At 37.2% G+C, this 25,378-nt stretch overlaps 1 protein-coding gene across 4 annotated transcripts in view; it reads right to left on the bottom strand.

Moving 5' to 3' along the window:
• Positions 1 to 3,816: 3,816 nt before the first annotated feature.
• The window catches only part of Wdr17 (WD repeat domain 17), a 77,622-nt gene continuing 56,060 nt past the window's right edge, over positions 3,817 to 25,378 (bottom strand). For 2 of the 4 annotated variants that reach the window (XM_040731790.1, XM_040731792.1), the window contains 14 exons: positions 24,858 to 25,013; positions 22,367 to 22,431; positions 19,159 to 19,291; positions 18,253 to 18,344; positions 17,125 to 17,224; positions 16,168 to 16,307; positions 13,790 to 13,810; positions 12,529 to 12,640; positions 9,729 to 9,870; positions 9,353 to 9,455; positions 8,123 to 8,224; positions 6,936 to 7,022; positions 6,074 to 6,257; positions 3,817 to 4,112 (listed from right to left, as the gene is read on the bottom strand). In XM_040731790.1, the coding sequence (XP_040587724.1) occupies positions 3,993 to 4,112; positions 6,074 to 6,257; positions 6,936 to 7,022; positions 8,123 to 8,224; positions 9,353 to 9,455; positions 9,729 to 9,870; positions 12,529 to 12,640; positions 13,790 to 13,810; positions 16,168 to 16,307; positions 17,125 to 17,224; positions 18,253 to 18,344; positions 19,159 to 19,291; positions 22,367 to 22,431; positions 24,858 to 25,013 (1,557 nt within the window). In that variant the 3' untranslated portion in view covers positions 3,817 to 3,992. Of the gene's footprint in view, positions 4,113 to 6,073; positions 6,258 to 6,935; positions 7,023 to 8,122; positions 8,225 to 9,352; positions 9,456 to 9,728; positions 9,871 to 12,528; positions 12,641 to 13,789; positions 13,811 to 16,167; positions 16,308 to 17,124; positions 17,225 to 18,252; positions 18,345 to 19,158; positions 19,292 to 22,366; positions 22,432 to 24,857; positions 25,014 to 25,378 lie in introns of those variants that run through there. The other 2 variants (XM_040731791.1, XR_005871140.1) reach the window with 2 other exon arrangements.

Below are 25,378 nucleotides of genomic sequence, written 5' to 3'. Positions count from 1 at the left end.
TGTTGGGTGTCAGACACAGCTATAGAACCCAGTCTGGTTAGTGTACCCTGAATCTGGATATGGCCTTCTGTCTTGCCTTCATGCTTTCCCAGATATAATGTACAGTTTATGACAGGCAATTGTGTTTAATCTGGTCTGTCCTGAGAAAGTCCTGGAAAAGGACTGCTCTATTCATATTTTGTATGTGCTTACTGGTATTTATTTACATGTTTTTCTGATCTTGTTTTTTTTTTCTGAACTCAGGCTTTCTTGTATCATTGCTTTCTTTGTTTCATTCATGCACAAAGGTACACTTAAACTAAAGTAAAATGTAGTTTGTCCTATTTTTTAAGGTTCTCAAATTCCAGGTCTTGTAGATAGATATACATAAGTCAGCAAAAGTCAACAAGTAGGTACATCAAAAGACCACTGAACTCAGTCAAACTCTATGGACACAAAATAGCAGCACCCAGATGGGAAAGTTTGTTGGGTTATAATCGGGGAACTGGTGGGAGAGGGGCTCAAACACTGGGATATCCAGGTGAGTAACCATGGTAACACTGGAGATACTTAAGCTGTGATCAGTTTTCAGGTACCAACTGCCATGGCTAGGAATGTTCAAGTGTGACTGCTCTCATCAGCAATGCTAAGGCAACCATTAGGGATTTTCTGAGAATACTTCAATTTTTTGTTTCTCAGCAAAGATAGCCCTGGTAGGACCCGGAGCAGCACCCTAGAATATTGCCATCAGCTCTGCCATTTGGGGGGCTCTGTCTTGGATACCTAGCATCCCAGTCCTTTGGTGGTGATAAGGGGAAAGAGTAGTTGTCTTAAGTCACTTAGAGCTGAGTAGAAATATTGGAAAAAGGGAGGTTGGAATTGTGGTCCCAAGCAGGGCCTCAAGTTGGTGATAGGAGAGCTGAGGAAATTCTCTCAGGATCATCTGGTTCACTGACCACTGTGTCAGCTCAGTATTTCTCAAGAGACTGGGCAGTCGTTACTATGAGAATACAGATGGGAGGCCAAGGAGAGAGACAAGCCATGAGATCACAGGAGAACACAGTCAGAGTCTAGTTCCTGTGGGAGTCCCATTCTGCATGGCAGCTCTCGTAAGGTATTAATCTGCTCTTCTACCTGGCCAGATCTGTTAACACTGCAGCAGCAGTTTCCTTCTTCCTCAGCTGCCAGAAAGTCTAGGTACTTTTGGGTCTTGCAATACCACTGAGGCCAGGGAGGTGAGCTGTTCTTTTGTTAGCAGTGGGACTGAAGCAAAAATTCTGGGTGACATCTGGTATGTGGGTGGAGATCTGCTAAGATGCAGACTAGGGCTCATCCCACTGCTGCCAAGCCCATGGCATCCACTGAGATTACCAGGTTTACTCCAACTATGAGTAGAAGAGCCGTTGCATGGCAGTCCCTGTGGGAATTCTGGATAAGAAGACAGATTTCCTCTTCAACATATAGGGTTATCTGGGGAACTAATAAGGTTGGGAAGCAGGGACCAGGGGTGGATGCATCTATGCATGTGTAGAGCTTCGAGTGACACCAGTAGAGGATGCCGTCTGGGATGAGTTAAGGGTTTTGAAATTGAGCTAACCTCGTAAGCAAATGGGGGACAAGACTGGAAGACCTTGTTAACGGGCAATCTCCCGTGAAGAGGCACTAGAGAATTAGGGGGAAATGGACCCAGGATTAAATGGAGTAGATGTCAGGGTTCTCTTGGAGAAAGGGGTGGCCACCACAAGAGATGTAGCAAGAGAGCAGAGAGGAAAGAAGAGGTTGTGTTGAGGGACCCCATGTCTCCACTGGAGGTGGGGAGAAGATAGATATAGGACATCATTTAAGATGGTCATTGATGAGGTAGGATTGAAAAGTTTTGTTGAAAGAGGCTTCTCTAAGGGCCCTCCCTGAGACCTGGGATAGCTTCTTTCATGTTGATATAAGTAGCTCCTGAATCCAGCCCCTCTTTTGTCCTGGGGGTTTTGGATAGTGAAAGGAACCCTACTACATGCAAGCCGGAAGTGAGGTTCTTGGGGCTGCGTGGCTCACCCTGGCTCAGAGAAATGATATCTCCATACCTGGTTGTGATTTCTACCCCAGGAAATGTCAGTCAGTCCTTATCTGTTTGATCGGGAAGAAAACAAAATATTTGGGGTTATTGTGAAACATGGAGTTGGCTTTGATGGCTTTGTGCATGTGGTAAAGATGTCACAGTTCCGAGAGCTGGCTGGATGAGAGTCAAAGATCAGGTGGATCTCTGAGCTGCAACCAGAGATGCAATAGAAGTTGGCAGAGTATATTTAGTATATTTGAAATTTCCATGCCAGTCACCATGTTGGAGAGATCAGGAGGAAAGAGAAAAATAACAGCAAAGCAGGGAGAAAGAGCCCATGTTAGATGTTCTCAAGGATAGTCAGTTAGTCAGCATTCTTTAGAGGAGCATAACTGATAGAATGAATACAGATGAAGGACGGACAGATAGACAGACAGATAGACAATAGAAGGATGGATGGATGGATGGATGATTAGAATGGCTTACAGGCATGAATTGAGATTAAAAATTGGTCTTCACTTCAATTGCTTTAATTAAGAAAAATCCTTCACAGGTATACACAGCCACTTGTGTTTTAGTTAATTTGACATGTGGTCTAAGTTGACAATCAAGAATAGCCACCATAGGAGGCAAGCAAGAGATTCTCAGCTTTAGTGATCCCATCTATTGTCAGGAGTACTTATCTCAAAGAAGGGATCAGGGGCCTGTATGAGCAGTAACAGATGGGTCCATGTCAAGACTCCCTGATGCTTAACCACTGTTGGTGTGAGCATGACCTGATGTGGGACGGCCTGTGGATGAGAAGTTTCCAAATAAACCTAGTTCCATGGCTAAGGTGTTCTGGATGCAATCAGCATGTCCACTGAGAAGGTGACCTAAGAGAGTATGCGAAGGTAAACAGTCACAGGGTGGGCCTGCTTCCAGAGGAGGTCAATTTCCTAGGAGAACAGGACAGCAGTACATTAAGTCAAATGGGCTGAGGGAGGAGAGGGACTGTCCTGAATCCAAGTCAGGGTGAGAGGTAAGCGTTCAGTCCAAGGCAGTTTCAGTCAGTGAGTTTAAAAAAGAACATTAGCTCTCTCTCTTTCCTGAGGACCTAGAAAGACAGGATGTGAAGATGCCAGAGCTCTTGACACTAACCATGTGACTTTAGAGATGAATGCCAGTCCATTCATCTGTCTAGATCTATAAAGTTCAAATATGAGTAAACTCTTCATGAGGTGGAACCATGCCACTCCTGCAGTATTGCCCATGGTAGGGAAATACCCTTCCCATCCCAAGGAAGTGTCTACCATAGTAAGAAAATACGTGGTTTTTGTTAGGAGGCATATGTGTGCAATCTATCTGCCAGTCTTCCACAGGATGACTACTCCAAAACTCGTGTGGTTTAAAGGAATGAGGGATTCACAAAGCTCCCTGCGGAGAAGTTTGGGTGTGTGTGAGGAGAAGACCAGGAAGGCTGGGATAGAAGAAGAAAGATTGGAGGAAGCTGTGAAGAGGTTGATACCAAATATGAAAGGACATGTGGATTTCTGTCAGGAAGGGCTCTGCCTGAGCATCAGGCAGAAGTATCTGTCTTGTAGAAGAAGCTGGCTCTATGGCCCTGCAATGGCTCCCATGGCCTGGCGAGCTCATCACTTGGACTCAGAGTATGTATGTGTTTTCATGTCTTTTGAAGTTTATCTGTTCTGCAGATTAAATAGTCCTTTGTAATTCAATCAAAACTTTCCTGTAAATGTACAAATGGCATCATTTATCAATGAGATACATATTTTTCCTTTGGAATTATATAAATATTTTATTTTTGAAATTAATAAAATTTAATATTATTCCTTCATGTCTTCTAACCACCAACCTACCTCCCAACTTATTATTCTTAAACAATCAAAATGAAGATTACAAATACCCCAAATTTCCTTTTTACAAAAACCACTAATTTTGGAGAAAAAAAAATCTTCAATCAAAATGGATTGAGACGTATTCCAGTTCCTAAAGGTGAGAATGGATTCACCTTTGCCCACATCAGAGCATCGTTCAAAGAAATAGCCGATTTCCCATCTTCCAGGAAATACACAGGGCCCTGTACACAGAGGTGAGAAAAGAGAAAATGAGACTATATGTTTGCAGCATTGTCTTAGTTTCAAAAGTATTCACCACATGGAGAAGCCATTGCTATAATTAGGCAATGATAATAGGAAATGCAGTAAAATTTTAAAAATAAGTATGTTTTCTAGAGGTTACCAACTGTAGGAACATCTTCAAGTATTTTATTTATGTAGTACTATTCTGTGAAGGCTGTAAAACAGAGCTTTATGCTATAATGTTAATTCTTTGTATACAGTAGTACTATCAAGTGTTGTTAGTTTAATAATTGCCTTATTTTATGAAAACCCACTGTCAAGTAACTCATTTAGTATACTTTATTGTGTTAGTTATGTAGCTGATGTCAGTGTGGCTGGGAAGTAATTAAAGCCAGAAGCTTGCATCCCTTTCTATAAAAGAGAAGGAGGTTATTGCTCTGCCTATGTGTGACTTAAAAATTATACTCTGTCACATGACTTGAGAGACTATAGTTGGTCCCATCAGTTATCAGCACATCCTGTGTAGTTTTGAAAAGTCTTTCAACGTGTCTTACTCTGCTGTGAGGAGGAAAAGAATAATGGGGAAAAAATCACAAGACAGTAAATTTTAGTTCTTTGATTAGGCTATAAATCTATCAAGTTCTGGTTATAATTTTCAATGATATATTCTATTGTTTGCAATTTATCTTTAGGGTTGGAAAAGCTAAACATTTGCAAGCTTCACATTAGTAAGTACTTCAAATTCATAAAACACAAATACCTCAGTTGCAAGTTAAAAATACTCTGGAAGGATAGTACTTATTCTACATTAGTTCTACATTAGTGCATTGGGATAACTAGTAGATCTTTTATGGGTGGGGGCCTGTATAATGATGAAAAACAGCAAGTGTCCACTGGTGTTTTGGCAATCCTACATGGAGCAAAGGGGTCTTGTGGGGAAAGGGATGGAGGGACCAAGTATTAAAATGGCCCATGACAGCAGAAAGTGATTCTGAGACAAATTTCGAAAGTTTCATGATTCACTGCTAAGCTACTGGGTTCACTGGTTATTTTTAAGTCTTTTAACACAAGTGAACGATATTAGTGTACACAGTTATGGATCCTATGCTTTGGAGATTATGGTTGTGTTCTCAAGAGTCTGGCTTATAATTGGCCAGCTAAGCTCTAGGCAGGGATAGTATTAATGAGCTGCTATTCCATTTATTTTGAGTGTCTGGATCACTCAATGACCTGGCATGTTATGATAATAAGCATGTTTTTAATATTACATTAGAACTACAGGACCTGCCCATTAAAATGTGTATAACACTGGGAGCTGAAGCACTCTATAAGAGACTGTGATAATCCACTTGGCAGAATTTAGCTTTGTTTACCTGGTAGGGACATCTACTCTAAGATAACGAAGACTTCTCTTATAACAATCTTCTTGGGTTCCACTTGGAGCCTCTAAACGCTGTTCATTATTAATTTGACTATACGTTAGACAATGCTCTTCAGTAATTAGTCATCCTCTGACATGAATCACAGTGAATTTTAATTGCTGAAAGTTCAGTAAGATCACTTGATGTATCTGTAATCTATTGGTTTTATTTCACTGTATTTATGCAACACAAATGGATAGTAGAAAATAAAATACAATCTTCTGTGATAAAATCATGTGTATTTACTTTCCTCTAAGATATGAAGTATATTTATTCTAAAACTTTTTTACTGTCTATGTAATAAAATGCTGCAAATTAATGCATTGCACCATTGCTTTAGTGATAGTAACTTGGTGATCATCTCGCTGGGTTTTTTTTAAGGGGAAAGAGACAACCTGTATTATCACAGAAGCACGAAGGGAGATATTTTCTTACTGAAACCTGTACATTTGCCTAGTTTACTGAGTTTATATTTGTTTGGGGATAACATGAAAATGCATAATAGAATTATAAAGTTAACATCTGATATTTGTCTGTACCTGAATTTTTAGTCCAGTAAGGCAAGAGATGTGAATGTCTGAATGGCTTGGAAGATTTGATCCAGTCACATAATCTGGTCCAGTAATTCCTTTGAGTGGCTCTTCTTTCAGTCTCTTTAATAAAGTTTCATAAACAGTTCGTTGTGAATCGGAAGGGGGTGTACATGGAGACTCCTCTGATGATCTATATTGTAAATAAATGTTCATGTTTCATTTTTATAGAATTACAGAACTACTGAGACTTAGATGTGAAATGATCTCTAATGTTATGGAATGCTATTTTTTGTACGCTGTGAAGGTGTCACTCTGGTGGATTTAATCAAAAGTTGAATGACCAATAGCTAGGCAGGATTTCTAGGTACAGAAAATGCCAGGAGACACAGAGGAAGCAGGAAAGCAGGATGGATAGTATGTAGATGAGGTAAATGAGCCTTGGGGCAGCAGATAGAATAATAGAAATGGGTTAATATAAGTTTTAAGAGCTATCTAAAAACCAAGCCTAAGTTATCAGCCAAGCTTTCATAATTAACAATGAGTCTTTGTGTCGTGATTTGGGAGCTGGCTGGAGGGACAGTAATAGACTCATTACTTCCTAGTTAGTTCTTTATCCTTCTTTATAGATGGAGACAAATTAATTTAAATTTAAGTTATAGAAAAACAAAAGACTCCAGAAAGGCAGAAATTAGCATTACAATATATTACTACTGAATATATGCTAAACAAATTGACAAACTTCCTAAAATTGATTTTTAAAAAACCCTTCTCAACACTTTTGTCTGTAACACTAAATTCCTTCTGCATTTGTGTGTTATGATGTATTCACTCACTGGTTTGCATTTTGTGTTATGTTGTATTCACTCACTGTGTGCAAGCTCTCCATGCATCCAATTCCTCAGACAGATGTTCAATTTTCAAAGGTACTGACACCACTCGGCGTTTTAATAGCTGGCTGAAACATGAAAAAGAATGGCATCTGGCATAACAATAAACCATCAGACAAAACAAATGAACTTTAATTTTATCTATAACAATGTACATACCATTACGTATGCATAGGCATATATATGTCCACTTATATGCTTATCATTTAAGTCCCTGGTAAATCTAAAATGCTCAAGAAACATGGTTGGACAAGTGACTGCAGCTAAATGCACTGCATAGTCTATAGAGCATGGTGAGACAAGATAAGCAATGTGGAAATACTCTGTGAATTTGTTTACTCACAAATTATATTCATACAATGAGATGTGTCTTGATAAGTAGTGAGATGGATTATAAATGAACACCCCTTGTTTAAGCCTTAGATTTTATTTTTGAATGAGGTAAGTGTTAAGGATAATGTTTTACGACTAAAGTTTAGCAAGCTGATAGAGAATGTAGATGTTTGGCTGGCAGGGTTACAAAACACAATCTATTGTGGATATAAAATACTAGCTTATTTGCTACTTAAAATCGTCCTTTGCTCAAGCTTTTCTGCCACAGATATTGAGAGCTAATGTATGTGGCTTCCTATAATTTAATAGTGGTGTCACGCGATGATGGAAGTGAAATGTGGGCATGAATATGGATGGAAGACTTTCCAGAACAAAATGACGAAGTCTAGCCTGAAGATGTCCTTTAAAATCCCCTTCTCCTACACCTTTGTGTGCTCTCTGGGTTGCAGTCATGGCACACAGAAGGCTAGCATCTATCTGTAACCTTGGGAAACTCACACAGAAGGAAAGAAGCTGAGAGTTTTAGAGTAGAACAAAAAGGAAGAGTCCAGGTTCTTGAAAATTGCTGGACCACTTTATGAATTCTGGGGTGCCTCTCTGAAGCATCCTGATAGGCAAACATCAACATTTCTTATGTATGTAAACACCTGTTAGCATCTCTTTCATTTGTAGCCTAATGCATTCACAAGTCATATACTAAGTCCTTGCTTTATTGTCGAGAACATGCTAAGTGAACAAGTGAATGCATATTATAATACACTCAGTTCCTGTGATCTACTCAGAGGCTATTTATCTTAGTACAAAGGGTTTCTCCATAAGATATTTTTATTCTTACCTTGTGTACTCGTAAAGAGCTGGGACAATGCTTTGATACTGTTTCCTGATAGCCAGTAAGGCACCAACATAGCCACATAGTATGAGTAATTCATTTCGAGCACTGAAAGAGAATGTGTTTATTCTTAATCTTTACAAGTTGAAGCATAGGACATTACTCTCTTACGTAATTCAAACATTTCTATTTATATTCTTACAGATGATACCTATAAAATACATTTAGGGGGCTGTTGAGATGGCTCAGGGGCTGCTCTTCCAGAGGAGTAGTTCAATTCCCAGCTACCAAATAGTGGCTCACAGTCATCTATAATGGAATCTGATTCCAATTTTGTAAAATTGGAGGAAATAACTTATTAGCTAAAAAGTAATGCATAATTCTTATTCCAAAATTAATACTATGACATAAATTATAATTTAAAACAAATATCTTTAAATAGCACTTAGTTCCAGTCTGCTTATTTAATATATTTAACATTTTTGTGTTTTCATGCTCGAACATAGAGTCCTCACACAAAGCAAGCACCCTACTGTTCTAGTTGATCTGCACCCTGAGGTCACTCAAGCCTTTCTCTTAGTGTCATTTGTCACTAAGTACTTCCTTTTATCAGATTTAGGAAATTATGGCCCAATATGTCGACTCGAGGAAAGAACAAGTAAAATCAATTGCTTTTCCTGTGGAATGAACTTGACAGTTTTCCAGGCTGTTTCTTTGAAAATTCTTTACAAATTGTCCTCAAACCTCTGAGGATGTCAGTTATATGAAAAATCCCCAGGTGGTTCTTGAGTTTAAGGTTGCTGTCATTTTCTGTTGTTTTTTTTTATCGCTCTTGTAGCTCTCTCATCTAGGCTTAGTATGATGTTTTATATACAGTAGATATTGAATGAATATGATCTTTAATGTCTTAAGAATTTCATTCCTACAACCATCTAAGTGTTTTCAATTAACCTTCTGTGAACAAGTGTGTATAAGTGAAAAGTGCACACACATTCACACACATAAACATACACATGCTAACCATTGTTAATAGTTATTATTCATTTCAAGTTCATGCTATTGTCTTCTTCTCTTGTTATTGTTGTCATAACAACAAAAGTAATAACAAAAGGTTTAATTTGTCTTATAAGTTCAGCTACCTAAGATGATACTATTTCTTGAATTGAACACCAAAACCAATAGAGCCATTGAAAACGGTATACTGACAGTTTTCACTTCTTGAAGAAAAGTACTTACTCAGTGCATAGATGCAAGAGTAATTTTTCAGTACGAATAAAACTCAATAGATCAAGCACGGGGTATACAGTACCCAAAGTCCAGTCTGCATTACTCATACATCCTGGCAAAATAAAACCAAATGAAATGTATTTTAAATTACAGTACCGAGTCTTGTTCATCCCAGTTTTAAAATTACATAATCAACACTTGTCTGTATTTTGTACAACAAACTATTGTGCCCTTAACTGTCTCTGGGTCCTCCCATACCATAAAATCAGGAGGGATACATATTTTACATCAGTAATCTCTCTCCTTGTGAAATGTGGGGTGACCAGTACTTCATTATCAATTAGTGAAATTATCAAATAAAACCAACCACCAACTAGAAACTTACCTTTGACAAAGTCAATACCAATAGGGAGAGCCTTTTCAGGATCCTGGCTTAGTAAATAATACTTTACGGTGTCAAACACATTGCCATCTGCAAGGGCCTTTTCAGCCAACTCAATGCATTCTTCTGCTGGGGGTAGATTGCACTAAAAGTAATTCATTGAAAGACAATGTTACTAAGATTTACAGGGATAAAAGCTACAGTATAAGCACTCATTGCTGCCACCATAAACTCTTTCTGTTTCACTTATTAAAGTTGCCCAAAATATATGTAAATAAAATTACTTATAAATGAAATTATTTATGGAAACACATTTAAAATTTTACTTTATTTAAACAACATTTTTTTTTCATTTATTTTACATAGCACCCACAGTTTCCCCTCCCTCCTCTCTTCCTGGTCATCCCACCACTCTCCATGTTAGCTCCTCCCCTCCCACTCCTCCTCCATCTCCATTTAGAAAGGGGCAGGCCTTCCATGGGCTTAAACAAAGCAGGGCACTTCAAGTTGAGGCAGGACTGAACCTAGGCTGAGCCCCTTCCTTTGTATGAAGACCTAGTTAAGCACCAGGTCCCGCTAGGAGCCTTACAAAAGGAGTCCAAGCTATACAGTTGTCACAGGCATGCAGAGGGCCTAAGTTGGTCCCATGGAGGCACTCTAACTGTTGACCCAGAGTCCATGACAAGCTCAGGTCAACTGTCTCTGTGGGTTTCTCCATCATGACTATGACTCCCCTGGCTCGTATAATCCCTCCTCCTTTTCTTCAGGAGGATTCCTGGGGCTCGGCCCAGTGCTTGGCTGTGGATCTCTGCATCTGCTTCCATCAGTTACTGCATGGAGTATTTTTGATGATGATTAGGGTAGTCACCAATCTGATTAAAGTAGATGCCTCTTACCACAGGCATTTTCTTTTAAACTAAGAGTTTCTAGTGGTGTTTATAAAGATGAAACACAGATAATTTTTATTTCAAATGTTTTGTTTATCTTTAGATGTTTGTTATTTTTTTAACTTATTTTATGTGTGTACTTTGTGAGTCATGACACAAATGCAGAGGTTAGAGGGTGAGTTACATGCATCATCTTACTCCTACCATATGGGAACCAGGGATTGAATTCAGGTCATTAGAATTGGGGACAGGCACCCTTACCCACAATCCATCTCCACAGTGCTCATCTCTTAGTCAATTTTCAGACAGGAATTCAAAGAACAGAAAGTGTACAAGGAGTATTTGAGAATCTCCAATAATGTCACAAACAGTATTTCCCATAATATCAGATAGGGTCACACATATAAATATTTACTCCATAACACATTTATTCACCCTTTAGATCTATCTGTGTTAACATAATAATAAATATATGCTAAATGATGAGTATTACTCACTAATTGGGAAAAAGCTTCAAATTTAAAAATTAAAACAAATTTATTTTGTTACTTTGGAAGTTAAGGATGAGAAAATATGGTTCGTTTTTTCTTGTTTTTTTTAAGACTGTGGTATTTTGGGCTGTACATAGTGGCACACACTTTTAGCCCTAGCACTAAGGAGGCAGAGGCAGATAGATCTCTGTGAGTTTGAAGCCAGCCTGGTCAGCACAGTGAGGTCAATGACAGCCAGAGCTACATAGTGAGACACTGTTTCAAACAAATAAATAAATAAATCAAGTATTTTCTTACATGTGTTATAGCAATATATACACTACTGGTTATTTTTGAAATGAAACCATTTGACACTATTAAATTACTCACACTATTGAAAACTCTCATGAGGTTTTATTAATGTTAATGCTATTAAATATTACTAAAAATGTACTGTAATTTTATGAATAATCTCATCTGTTAAGCACTTTGGCTCTTTTTATATGTAATATTGGTAATTAGATTCTGGCAGTCTTTGAATGAATACATTTTAAATGGCATTTGAATAGTACATGTGAAAGTCACTGATTTTTTTTTTAAGCTTTTAATGGGGTGGTCTGATAGCTCAGTCAATAAAGCGCAAGGCTTGTAATTATGTCCTGAATTTGGCTCTACAAGACCTGTATGAAAGCCCAGAAAATCAGTTCTGCTTATAGAATCAGCACGATAGAGATGGAGACAGGAAGAATCCTGGAGCTCACTGGTCAGCCAGTGTAGAGAACCAGTGAGATCTATGTCTCATAAATGAGTTTCTAAAGACAAAAATGTAGTGTCAATAGAGAAAAACATCTGATATTGTCCTGTGACTTCCTGAGGCACGAGAGAGAGAGAGAGAGAGAGAGAGAGAGAGAGAGAGAGAGAGAGAGAGAGAGAGAGAGAGAGACAGAGAGAGACAGAGAGACAGAGAGACAGAGAGAGACAGAGAGAGACAGAGAGACAGAGAGACAGAGAGACAGAGAGACAGAGAGACAGAGAGACAGAGAGACAGAGAGACAGAGACAGATGTTAAAATACGGTCTCAACTTGTAAACAAGCCTTCAGATACCAAGTGGTACTGTAGAAAGGATAAAGGGTTGGTTAAACTGGAGTTGAAATTTGCAACCATCTTCAATTAATTTGGGCAGATTCTTTATTTCTATGAGTTTACTTTCTGTGTAAAAATTATATATATATATATCCCAAAACTACTTGTTTAGCTATTCCTAATATTTCTTCCTTTTGGTTATTGTTTTTTTTTGTGCGTGTGTGTCACTAAGTATCCCAAAGTGACCATGTGCTTATTTAATTTTTGTCATGAATTTCTATTTAATTGAACAAAAATCATAGCATTTACTAAAATCATAGCATTTCATTCCAGGCTAGATCCATTAACTTATCACCAGCTACCTTCTTGTGAAGATCATTTATCTCTTCATAGCACCCTGGGTAGAAGGCACAGAGTTTAACTAATTGTGCTTCACTATCAGGAATCATCAGCAGAAGATCAGCTGCCAAGTTCCTGTTTGTATAACAAAGGAGAAAACCTCACTGAGGAAATGATCCGAAAATAGACTCACAAGCATTTCAAAAAATGGAGACTCATACAATGCTTATCCATCTATCCAATGTTTGCTTCATTATTTATAGCAGACTGTCTCAAATATAAGTTACAGAAAACACATTATGAAGGATGAGTATACTACCAAAAGTTTACAAAATGCCAAATTTGCATAACTTAAGTTCTTAGACTATAGCATTCAGTTTTATTATTAGAGAAGAATTCTGTAGCAGACTATGCAAGTGTAGATCGGACTTTGGAGAAAATCATAAAGAGAAGGGGAACATGTTTCCCCACTTTATCACCCTCATCAACAATAGGGACTTCTGTTAGCCTATGCTCTGACTCCAGCAGAATCTTCTATTAGCCTATGCTCGAACTCCAGCAGAATACTTAGCTATTTTAACTTTTTTTAACTTCTGTTGTTCTGCATGCTTTTTAAGGTTTGGCAGGAAACCAAAGTAAGAAATACAGTTTAAAATATTTTAAAAGATTTCAACTAGTGTAATAAATTCCTTACAAGGATAAAATGATGTGGACTTAATAACACTGATAAAAGATTTCTCTATGAGAAGTTTTCCTCAAAGCAGTGAGGACTGTTTTGTTGAAGGCATTATAGTTAAGGAAACACCAATTTCCAGTGGCTCAAGATAATATTTAACTTTCAAGAATGACACACACACACACACACACACACACACATATACACACAGACATACACACATATACAGATAAACACACACATATACACACACAGTGTACTTTTTTGTACAACTTTTAATTATAAAATGACATATTTAAGCTATAAAAATATTCTTATTCCCCATGGGAGCTCTTACTTGTTGAGAGGAGTGGATGGGCAGGGGTGGGCTGTGGGGTGAGAGGGGTCAGGAGTAGGAGTGGGATGGAGAACCTTGGTTGGAATGTAAAATAAAATTTAAGAAATTAATCTAATAAAAATATCCTTATTTTCTATGGTTAGATTTTAAAATATGTAACTTACTTGTACAAATTGGAATATTGTAAAACCAAATATTATGAAAGGAGTCTTACTTAAAATTGTGTGACTTTCTAAAATAACATCTTAAAAAGAACAAAACTAGACAGTACCTGTATGAAACTGATGGGAAGCTGGAAAGAAGATATTTAATATGAATATCAGACAAACATCATAAATACCAAGAGGCAAATAAAACTGCATCAGTAAATGTAAACTACACAAACTTTTGATTTATGAAATCATGACTATCTACATTAAATTAGATGATTAAATTTTGTTGATTTTTTTTTTTTTTTTTGGTTTTTCAAGACAGGGTTTCTCTGGCTTTGGAGGCTGTCCTGGAACTAGCTCTTGTAGACCAGGCTGGTCTCAAACTCACAGAGATCCTCCTGCCTCTGCCTCCCAAGTGCTAAGATTAAAGGCGTGTGCCACCAACACAGGCTAGTTTTTAATCTGTATGATTCCAATAGCAATGTTTACCGGCTACAGCTATGTATGCATTCCTTGTGAAAATTATCATGCTATACATGACATTTTCCAGAATTTGAACTTTGTCCTGATTTCTGGTGCCTGGCTATGGAAAGGAAGAACACCAGGGGGTTGTCACCAGGTAATGGCAGTTTGATTTTTGTTAGAAGGAAGTATGACAGACATCAGCTCATCGGCAGAGTTTTAAATTAAACAACCAGAGAAAACCATACTAATTAGCAATCATTTTATCTTTACTTTTTCTCTTTTTTCAAAAGTATATTTTTTTATTTTTTGAAATTAGAATTACGCCATTTATAATTTTTCCTCCATCCAAACTCTCATATATTCTTCCCTCTCTCAAATTCGTTTCCTCTTTTTCTTTGTTGTTACATGCATACACATATAATCCTAAATGTATGAATACAACCTTGTCATTCCATATACTGTTTTATATATAATCTTTCAAAAAACATTTCATTCAGATTAGACATTATCTATGAGCATGAAGTCAGCCACATTCATAAATAATTAGTGTTAGATTTCAAAAGTTTTGATTTGAAAAATCATAGTAGACTACAGAGTTGATTGTTGAAGGCTTTTGACAGGGATGGGGGTCATTTGAGGCTGTCAGAGGACAGTTGATATTGGAGACAGTTGAGTCTATCACCAGGTACCATTATAGTCGGTAGTGGTGAGTGCTCTTAAATTACTACAAGTCATGAGTAAACTCTGAATAATGATGATATCCTTAGTTTACTATCAAATTCCAAGGTCAAGGAAAAAATAGAAAGCATCTTTTCAATGAGGCAGTGATATATTTTTGTAGTTAAGGGCACAAGCTTCATAGCTAACTTGCTACTTTTGATCATAGTTCACTGAATCCTCTGGCTAAATGGTACGTGCTCCACAGAACCCAGTAGTTAATGACATGTAAACTATTTAAACTACTGCTTGGTACCCAGTAAGACGTTCAAACATGTTAGCTGTGCCCAAATCCTCCTCCTCGTCCTCATAAGCAGCAGCAGCAGCAACATCAGCAACAGTAGCATTAGATGCATGGTTTAATACTGATGATCATGCACAAATCTTATCAGTTTGTTCACATAAAGTGTGGACTAGGAAGAAGTCAAGGTCTTCATTAAAAAGTTCGATTAGAAATTCCCGAGACTTATGTATTTTGGAGAAAGATAAAGTAAATTTTTGAAGATTTATATTTATTTTTTAGTTTTATGTGAATGTTTATGTTTGAGTATAAGTATGTGTACCACATGTACAGGTTCCCACAGAGACCAGAAGGGGGCATTGGGACTGGAGTTAGAGGTACTTGCAAGTTACTTGAAATGGGTGCTGGAAATTAACCCCATGTCTCTGTAAGAAGAGTAATTACTCTTAACTGTTAGGCCATCTCTCCAAACAAATTCTTTAGTCATATTTACTGAATAATTGCCTATTGAATGACAGCATTGTATATTTTCTAAAAGTGCCTGCATAGTGACAGATTGTCTGACCTAATAATAGACTGATGTAAAACTGAATAAGAATACCTTAGACCCAGATTTCCAAGTAAAACCTGGGAAGATCTACCTCTTGAAAGTATAGAGTTTGGACAAGGACTCCTAAGATTTCAGCCAAACCAATTTTGTTTCTCAGCCTTAAAGTAAGACACAAGATATGACAATAATAGATAGAAATAGATGTGAAATATTTTAATAGTGGGAATTGGTGGTCTAATAATGTTGAAGACTACATATTTATTTTCTCATGATATTATAACACTTGAAGCATTACAATATTATAACTAGGCTGCCTCAGAAGGGATTATGATAGATTTTATTTCCCTACCACACTTTATTTCACCATGATATCTCAAATATATGTACAGAGATAGATCATGTAGATATTATAGAGATATAATCACACATAATATACTTCACATTATGTTTTCAAAAGCAGTTTATCATTTTCTCAAATGTACACTACAACTGCAAAATTACTCTTTCAATTAGAAGTTTCTTACCACATTGGAATCATCATGCATTTTCTTGCCAGTAACTGCAGGGCATAATGAGTTGCTGGGGCTGCAGGTTCTCCTAGGATAGTGCCCACTGAGACAGCCAGCTCTAGTTCATTCCCACGGATCAGGTATGCCATAGCAAGCTTGTTTGTCAGAAAACAGTTACTTCAGTTGCATAGATGCTTGGTGGAATGGTCATTTTCATCCAAGCTCATAAGCAGATAAATTAATATTAACATAGATACTAATTTTGTTAAATATATTGAATATACTATTTCAATTAAAGTAACTATGCAATAATAATTTCAATTTTTCAGAAGGAAAAACTGAAGCTGACTGTGAGAAATACAGCTTATATTTCATCTTAGAATGTAAAATATCAGAACTCATTTTTTGCAATGTTGGTGATGGAACTTAAGGCTCCATACATGCTAATCAAGAGTTTCATAATGAGCCATGATCCCAAACCCTTTTGCTCCTATTATCTTGAACGTGTCACTTGGTCTCCATCAGAAGAGAACATAAAATCTTAAAAGCTTCTTCTAGATTATATGAAAATACTAAGTTATTGCCTAGGTTGTTACAAATATTTATCTGGTAAGGAAAATAGATAAAACTAGACAACACGTCCATAGCATGTTTGTGACTAATTCACCATGCTACTTGCAAGTGTGCAACATGGAATGCCATCTGGACTTCCCCTCTAAAGCACTATGACATATCTGAGAGCTATTCAGCTATATCAGTGTTCTCAGCCTTCCTAATGCTGTGATGCTCTCATACAGTTCCTCATGTTGTGGTGAGCCCCAACCATACATTGTTTTGTTGCTACTTCATACATGTAGTTTTGCTATTATTATGGATTATGATGTAAATGTCTGTTTTCCAATGGTCTTGGGTGAGCCCTGGCCCACAGGTTGAGAACCCCTGAGCTATATGCCCCACTTTGAACTATTGTACCTCAATATCATCTACAGCAAGGTGGCAGCATGCAGCCAACACTGCCCGGCCATCCTGAAAATACCATTCTGCCAGCTCATTTATGACTTTGTGTAGGAGCCTAGAAAGGAAAAAAAAGTAACCAGTGTTTACTATTAATTCTATCATAAATATGAATTAATGTAACTTTTATGGTTATTAAGAGGACAAACAGTTCAGTTTACAGTCTTGTTTTAGATTTAAGCCTGATTTGAGATTTCAGTCAGGAAATGAGTCTTTTCAGAAAGTGTGATATAACACCCTTCCCAGTCTTGGTCCCTACAAACCTCAACAGAAAGGCTTGTGGAGTCAAGACATGACTGTACTGTCTATCATTCTGTATCAGATAATTTGTAACAGCTATAGGCTGACTGTAGAAAGGTTCAAATGACATTTAAAAAAAATTTAGTTACTATCTATGATGTGGCATGTATACATCTTTAATGTGCCAAGTTCAGAAGAAAGAAAACAAAGGACAGCAGCTAACACATACACACACACACACACACACACACACACACACACACACACACAAAGAAACACTTGTTTAACATTTCATAATTGTTACATGGTGGATAGCCTAAAAACATAAGTTGAATATTGTTCAGTAAATTAACAGGAACTATTTAGAAAAGTCATAGGGAAGACTGATAAGCAACATGATTAAAGAAAAGGTTGCAAGTCTACAAAGTTTTAAGTCATAACTTTTACAAGGATTTCTTCTTTAAGAGAAGATTAAATGGTATTGTAGGCACTAACATTAGCAAATGCGGTTGCCAAGAGATCTTGGATATTGTGTATTCTGCCTTTACAGCAAAGCCACCCTGTATCTACTGTAAGTATTGCACTGTTTTAAAACTACTTAGGTGTTCCCATTGCTCTTCCCCCTGGAAGCTCTATGAGTGGGCAGAGGCTATTTCTACCTGCCCAACGATTTTTTATTCATAGGGATGGATTCCATCATGGAGCTTGATGATGGCAAGGAATGCATTTGAACACTAGCCACCATGTGCTTGCTTCACAAAATGAGACTGAACAACCTTACTTTCAAGACTTCTAAAGGGAAAACAGCCACAACATAATGACTTGAAACAAAGACACATCACTCACTCATTAAAATCTTCTTTGTAGATATCATCAGAACACGAAGTTCCTTTAGGGGTAGAAACATGTAAGGGTTGCATATTTCCTTCACAGGCAGCCTAGAATTCAATTGGAGCTTTAATTAACCATTAGAACATTACTGATAACCAACTTCAGATTACTTTTTAAAAGATGATCACTTACTCACCCCTCCCTGTGAGTGGGATGGGGTGGGTGGGTGTGGGTGTGTTTGAGTGAATCTGTGTACAGGTATATGGGCATGCAGAAAACAGCACTGGAGGAGTCTACTCTTTCCTTCATCTCGTTTTGATGCTGAGCCTCTCTAGTTTCTGGCACTGCACTGCACACTCTGGATTCTGGCTGATCATCTTGTGTCAGCCATCCGTCTTGCAGTAAGAGTGCTTGGCTAGAGGCAGCACGACCATATTGGCTTTGTCAGTGAGTTTCAGGAATCAAAGTCAGGTTGCGGGGGCTTTGTGTGAAAAGCACTTTCACATGGAGCCTACCCCCTGGCTATGGCTATTGTTTTGAATAAATTATACTTACAGCATGTTTTATAAACAACCTTAGAATTTAAAAAGGAGACAATGTTGTATTAACTCCATTGTGAGTACCAACATCAAATGTCAAGTAACTGATTAAAGACATGGTTGTTCAGACTTTAAGAGAGATAATCAGAGAAGAGACAGCTGCGGGTAAAGACGTGATTATTTGCCTATAAAGTCTTAGAATGCATCCAGTGTGACCAGGCTAGGATAGCAAGTCTGGACAGAAGGCTGGGAAAGTGCACTGACTACAACAAACCATCTGTAGTGTCCATCACATGAAGGCCAACTGACCAGCATGGCTTTCTTTCTCCATTCCCCATAACCAGCCACAATGCATTTTCCTGGCATGCCTATGCGATCGTACCTGTGCAATAAGCAGAGCTTCTTTAAGCTGACCTCTGGACACAAAAAAATTGACGAGTTTTTTCACATCACCAGTGGCTATACAGTATGGAATGACATCGTCCTTATCTTCCTGAATTAATTGGTCAGCTCTCCTAAAGAGACAAAGACTATCTTTATTATTCTAAATTTAATTGAAATATTAGTTTTGAGGTTTTTCAGTTGGAATGATATTTTCAAAAGCTTGTCTAAAATTCCTAGATTTCGTAAAGACCGAAGTTCATATTTTAAACATAGATCTTGTAAGGAATATAAATGAAAGCTCTATAAAATACTTGATTGATTTTCCCTTAGAAAACTTTAATCTACCTATTCTGTCTGTCTGTCTATCTATTTATCTATCTGTCTGTCTGTCTGTCTGTCTCTCTATCTAATTAGAGAAAGGTCATATGTTTCCCAGTCTAGTCTTGAACTTACTATATAGCTGAGCATAACCCTGAACTTATTTTCTTCTACTTCCATGTCCAGAGTTAAGGGATTGCAGGCATGTGCCACATGGTCAATTTATAAGGTGCTAGGGATTGATCCCAGGGATTTGTGTGTTTTAGGAAAGCCCTCTGCCAATCAAGTAACATTTCAAGTAACATTTAAGAAACCGAAGAAGAAATAAGGTATTGGCTTTTTAAGATATAGATGGAAATTTTTTCTACATCCCAATCTGCTTCTCCTGTCTTATTCAACTTATTCTAACCTTGCTTTATCTCTTTTCTGCCCAAAGCTTTTGACCTTTCAACTTTTACTAAGGAAAATAATATCCTAGTGTGGTCCAGCGTTTTTGTATGGTCTAAAGAAGTAGTATTACCTATATCTATGCTATGAAAATAACAAGGAAATCTTCAACTCAACAATCTCAAAGAAAACTAACAGCTTCATAAGCTACTTAATTCAAGCAAGCTAAATTTTGTTGGAACTTAGCTTTGTTTTGAAATCTCAGTTAACAGCAAGCAGCATCTATCCGTTTTCTCAAACCTAAGACCCAAGAATTCTTTATACAATCCCCCATGTCTATTACTGCAGCCAGATCACTTTAACTCTTAAGCACGTCAAATTTGCCAGTCTGTCTGTCTTCCTCCCCATCGTTGTATAAGGTTTCCATGATACCCTTGTCCTCTGGAGCAGAGGGAAGAGCAGAGCCACTATGCTGTCCTCATGTCTGCTATTACCCTTCTCCAATCTGCCTCGTTCTTCAGCTTATGTGAATTTTCAATATGGAAGTTTGACTTGGTTGGTTTCTACCCTGTTTAAGATCCGTTAAAGCTGGGCGGTGGTGGCGCATGCCTTTAATCCCAGCACTCGGGAGGCAGAGGCAGGCGGATCTCTGTGAGTTCGAGGCCAGGCTGGACCGAAAGCCTCCAAAACAATAGAGAAACCCTGTCTCGTAAAAACCAAAAAAAAAAAAAAAAAAAAAAAAAAAAGATCCATTAAAGACTTCTGTTGGTTTTAGGAACAAGAAAAAAATCTTAAATTTTCAAAAGTCCAGAACAGTTAGGTCTTGCTTCCTTACCATTCCCATTAAGGACTCACACCTGAGCACTCCAGCTACAAAAGAACACTTTAATTCCTTTTGCATACTGACTAAGTCTCAAGCACTTTTTCTACTGCCTTCTATTAGCTTCTCTTAGTTTGTGGTAGCTAATTCAAATACATGTCTATGCCTGATTTCTTTTTTATAACATGTTTGAAGGTTGATAACATTTGCCTCATAAATATCTACCATTAAAACATTATATTCAAATATTAATAATGATAACGGTGCTTCAAAAGTATATTGACAATCATGAAATGTCAAATACTGCTTAGTTTTTCCTGCTATTAACAATGAGTGAGTGACTATACCTTGGTCCTAAGTGACTTTCACTTAAGTTTACATTGAGGCAAAATGGCAGTAAGTCACTGCTAACTTGACTTTATTAAGCATTCATGGGAACAGTATCATTCTAAGTGTGCTGATAGAAAGGATCTGCCATTCTGAGAGCCTGAAGGCAAATGTTAGACTTATTCTATTTCTGGAAGACTGGATGCTAGCCAACAGTCTACTTTCCCATGGAGAACTGTACACGGCCTTCTAGCTTTCATGCTTGGCCTTTACTAATTTTATTTTGTGTGCATGACTAGAAACAGGATTTTTCCTAAACCAAGTTTTAAAAGAAAAAAAACTCTCAAATTTCTCTTTGTAATAGCAAAAGAACGATAATTACTCTTGAATAGTACTCCACTGGCTCAGCACAGAGATTGGCACATAACCCCACAATGGGTATAAAATAAACAGATGCTGATGGCAGATTAGATAAAATGTGGTCATAAAAACATGCTCTAAAAAGCATTCATTTAACTCTTAACATGTGAAACATTTGAATGAAATATTACAATGAAATACAATCTTTTCCTATGTACTCTACTAAATCAGGATAAGGTAGGCCTGAATTCCAGTATGAATATTTTTTAAGAAAAATTAAGTTTGGCCAAAATGACACAGTGGTTAAATCAAGTGAGAGCAGCGATGCCTCTTTAGCTAGTAGATGCTGAAGACTGCAGCGTTCACCAGGAGAAACAACCCCCCACCCTGCCCCTTCTCAAAATTCTTCCTCAGAGCTTCCAGGGTTAAAACAACTCAGCCAAAAAACTGGCTTTGGATGTGGTGAGATTGTAGACCGGTTTGTGGTCATTTGTTACAGTAACTCTAGGGAATTAATATAACTGAAGAAAAACATGTTTTTTAACGCACTTAAAGTTCCTTCAGTGGTCAGATAAATCTTTCATTACTACCTTAGACTTAATATGGAGACATGGCAAGAATTAGTGTCTTCAGAGAGTTGCAATTATATATGGAATAGTATTCTACAAGTTTTTGATAACCTTCAGAAAATCTTCCCACTGACACTTCAGTAGGAATATATATATTTGGTAATTTGCTGGTCTTTGATTTTCTCCATTGGCAAGGAGAAACTTCCACCTACTCTAGTAACTACAGATCAGGATAAACATAATAATACCAGCATGATTTGTAACACAATTCATCTAATTATTATACTGGTAGATACAAAATTCTCTTATTAATTAATAAAGTACAGTTATAAGAACTATTAAGAATTGCTGCCATATTTCTATGTTCTTTCTGTATCAATATATAGCATTAAGATCTCCATTTAGACACAGTCTGTTGGCTTTACCTCTGCATTAACTTCCTCCAGTATTTCATAGAGACTCCAGGTGCAATGGACAGGGCTTTGTCCCACTACAAAATTGAGCAAGAACAGAAATATACATATTTAGATTGTATTGTATAGTGCCAAGCAGACCCTTTACAGATTCATGCTAATAATAAATAATTTTTAGAATTATTAGAATATCAGGAATATAATTGTAAACTATTTAATGCAGTCCAAAATGGATAAATATCATCATATGGGTTTGAGGTCTAATAAAAAATGGAAGAGAAAATATTTTAAAATATCACTGCATAAATGAAATTTCAATTTAGGCATTCCAGGGCACTGAGATTTATCATGCAATTAAGGCTACAAGACTGGTAATTAACTTAAAATCTTAAGTTAAAATAAATAATATATTTATTTTATTTGTCTGCATACATTTTTGTCTGTGTGGCTATGCATGATATAATTTTTAAAAACTGTCTATGTAAGTCATCATTCTAATTAAAACTTTCCTTAGATATGTTTTTACTGAAAAAATGTCTATTATTGGGGGAATGGAAGAAAAAAGTTGTAATGTAGATGAACTTTGAACTCACTAAGCTATTTCAACAAAAAAAAAATTAAATCTTGTAAGCGCAAAGGTGAAATGCTTTCCTAATCCCATAGTATTATGTTTACTGACATAGGCACTGTTCATAGAGTGATGGTGACAAGTACATATAAACACACTCAGATTTCTGAAGAATTCACATAGAATTTCAGGAATCATTGATGCCATCAGCATGTACACAGCAGTACAACTATACAGCTTTTAAATAGATTCCCAACTGATAAAGGGATGGAGTTAAGAGTTTAAAAACTCATATACTCAAATACAAATAAACATCAATGAATAACTGTACCATTCTCCCAAAACTTATCCATTTGTTACCCTGACTTTAAGGGATCTGTTGAAAATATAACATTTAATCAAATTGTCACTATGTGACAAATTAAAAATTATTACTTTTAAATACTTTTAAGTGCCTTTGTAATAATCGGGATTTTTAAATTATTTTTGGTCAATCTACAATTCATTGTTTATCTATAAGTAAATTGAAAGTTATAAAAGGTGAGTTAAATTGCATTCTGCTACAATTGAACTGTGTGCTAATTTTACTTATGTTATTCATGTACTCCTTTAGATTGATTTTATTTTTATTTATGGATATACGTACGTGTGTATCTATGTGACACCAGAAGAAGGTGTCAGATTCCCTGGAGATAGAGGTATGGGTGTTTGTGAAAGTGCTGGAAACCAAACTCTGGCCCTCTGCAAGAGCAGCAAGCATTCCAAACCATTGAGGCACCTCCAGGCCCTAGACCTGTGCTCTTAATACCATAGTTGCTAATAAAAATGTTACCAACCTTGAGGTACTTAAAAAGTAATAAAGTACTGTATCCATGCCACCCTCCCCTTTGGTATGTTGTGGTAGAGAGGTAATGATCTAAAATACATTTGGGGAAAAAAAAGGTAAAAGACTAATGGGCTTTCATGACCATGTAATCAGTATCCACGACCAAGAGTAGAATCCCCTTCATCTATCTCTGTATTCCAATTCATTTGGTACCCACATGTCAAAGGAAGTCCATGTTCTAAATTTTATTTGTACCTATTCACTATAAGCTTTTCTGAAAATGTGTCTTATTGCTTTAGTCTTCTTTAGAAACTGTAACAGTCCCAGTCACATCTTACATGCACCCACTGAAAAATTCCTCTTCCAGCCAGGGTGGAATCCAGTTGTGACAAGTGGACGAGATTCTACTCTAAGCAGATCAGCCAACACAGATACATTAAAAAGGTCTTGGCAGCAATTCTCACCCGTCAGCATAGAGAATAGCCAGGAGGGCTTATCAAACCAAGCACAGATGGTTGAACTACACTCCAAAATTTGTGCTTTGGTAGGTCTTCTTTGGGACATGGGTGTGTAGGGTACATGAGCCAGTCAAAGATGGCAGTGAGGTGAAGTCAGATGGGCAAGTCCTGAGTTGTTTACAAAACAGGATGATCGGTTGCCTAGCTTGAACCATATGAGGTCACTGCATGAACAGCTCCGTGTTCACTAGGTAAAGGCTAGGGCACCTAGGTGTGTGATAGGCTGCAGTTTTTAACTTTAAAAGATGCTTGCTGTGTGGTAATAAATGAGTTCCAGCTTGAGTAGACTCCCTGCTGCACCTGACTGTCTCCAGAGGAGGCTGGGAAAGGGTGAGCGGTGCACTTACTCTTCCGCAGACCCAGATCAACCTTCCGTGTTTGGACTAAGACCCTGCAGGGTGTTTCTACATGGGACAGATGTTGCTACCCTGGAGACTTCACTGTGCTATTTCTCAATGAAATACACCTGATGTCAGGTTGGCAAAGAAATACTTATATATGGGAAAGTTAACTTCTATATGGGATGAATTCTGTTCCTAACATGTGGGGTACTATGTTAGACTCAGTGGTTTTCCTTTAATAGCACACTACCTCTCCAAGCTCTACCATAAGTTCACAGTATCTCTGAATTTGTCCTAATCTCAGGTGCAGTTCAGCAGCTTCCTTCAGTTTTTTCTCCTTAGTGGGTGCTCCAACACCTCCACCGAATTTAGACACCTTGATTGTTGTTAGTTCTTGAGCCTCAGACTGAAAAAGGAAATCATAAATAGGTAGATGAGTATGAGAATAGATACTTTAAAAGCATATAATATTGGAAATTAAATGTTTAAAGTGGTATTTTACTCTGGAAATTGAGTACGCCCTTTGGAAGAGGTGCATCCCACTTTGCTTACTCTCTTCCACTGTGGGTTATCTAGAATTCCAGAGGCCAAAGATGGTGAGACACAACTGTTTAGAACTATAAAAATGCTTTCAAATGAGAGGAGAAATTCCTCACTCACTTCGGTTCCCATATTGTAAATCCGTTTTTCTAAAAGTTATCAGACATTTAGTTCGTGACTTAAGGATTCTTTTAATGAAGGTAATTATCAAATCTTATTCCTAGTGTAATT

Source organism: Mesocricetus auratus, unplaced genomic scaffold, assembly GCF_017639785.1.
Source record: "Mesocricetus auratus isolate SY011 unplaced genomic scaffold, BCM_Maur_2.0 Super-Scaffold_100026, whole genome shotgun sequence".
Taxonomy (NCBI): domain Eukaryota; kingdom Metazoa; phylum Chordata; class Mammalia; order Rodentia; family Cricetidae; genus Mesocricetus; species Mesocricetus auratus.
The sequence above is the reverse complement of the archived record's forward strand: the minus strand, read 5'-3'. Positions and strand labels throughout refer to the sequence as shown.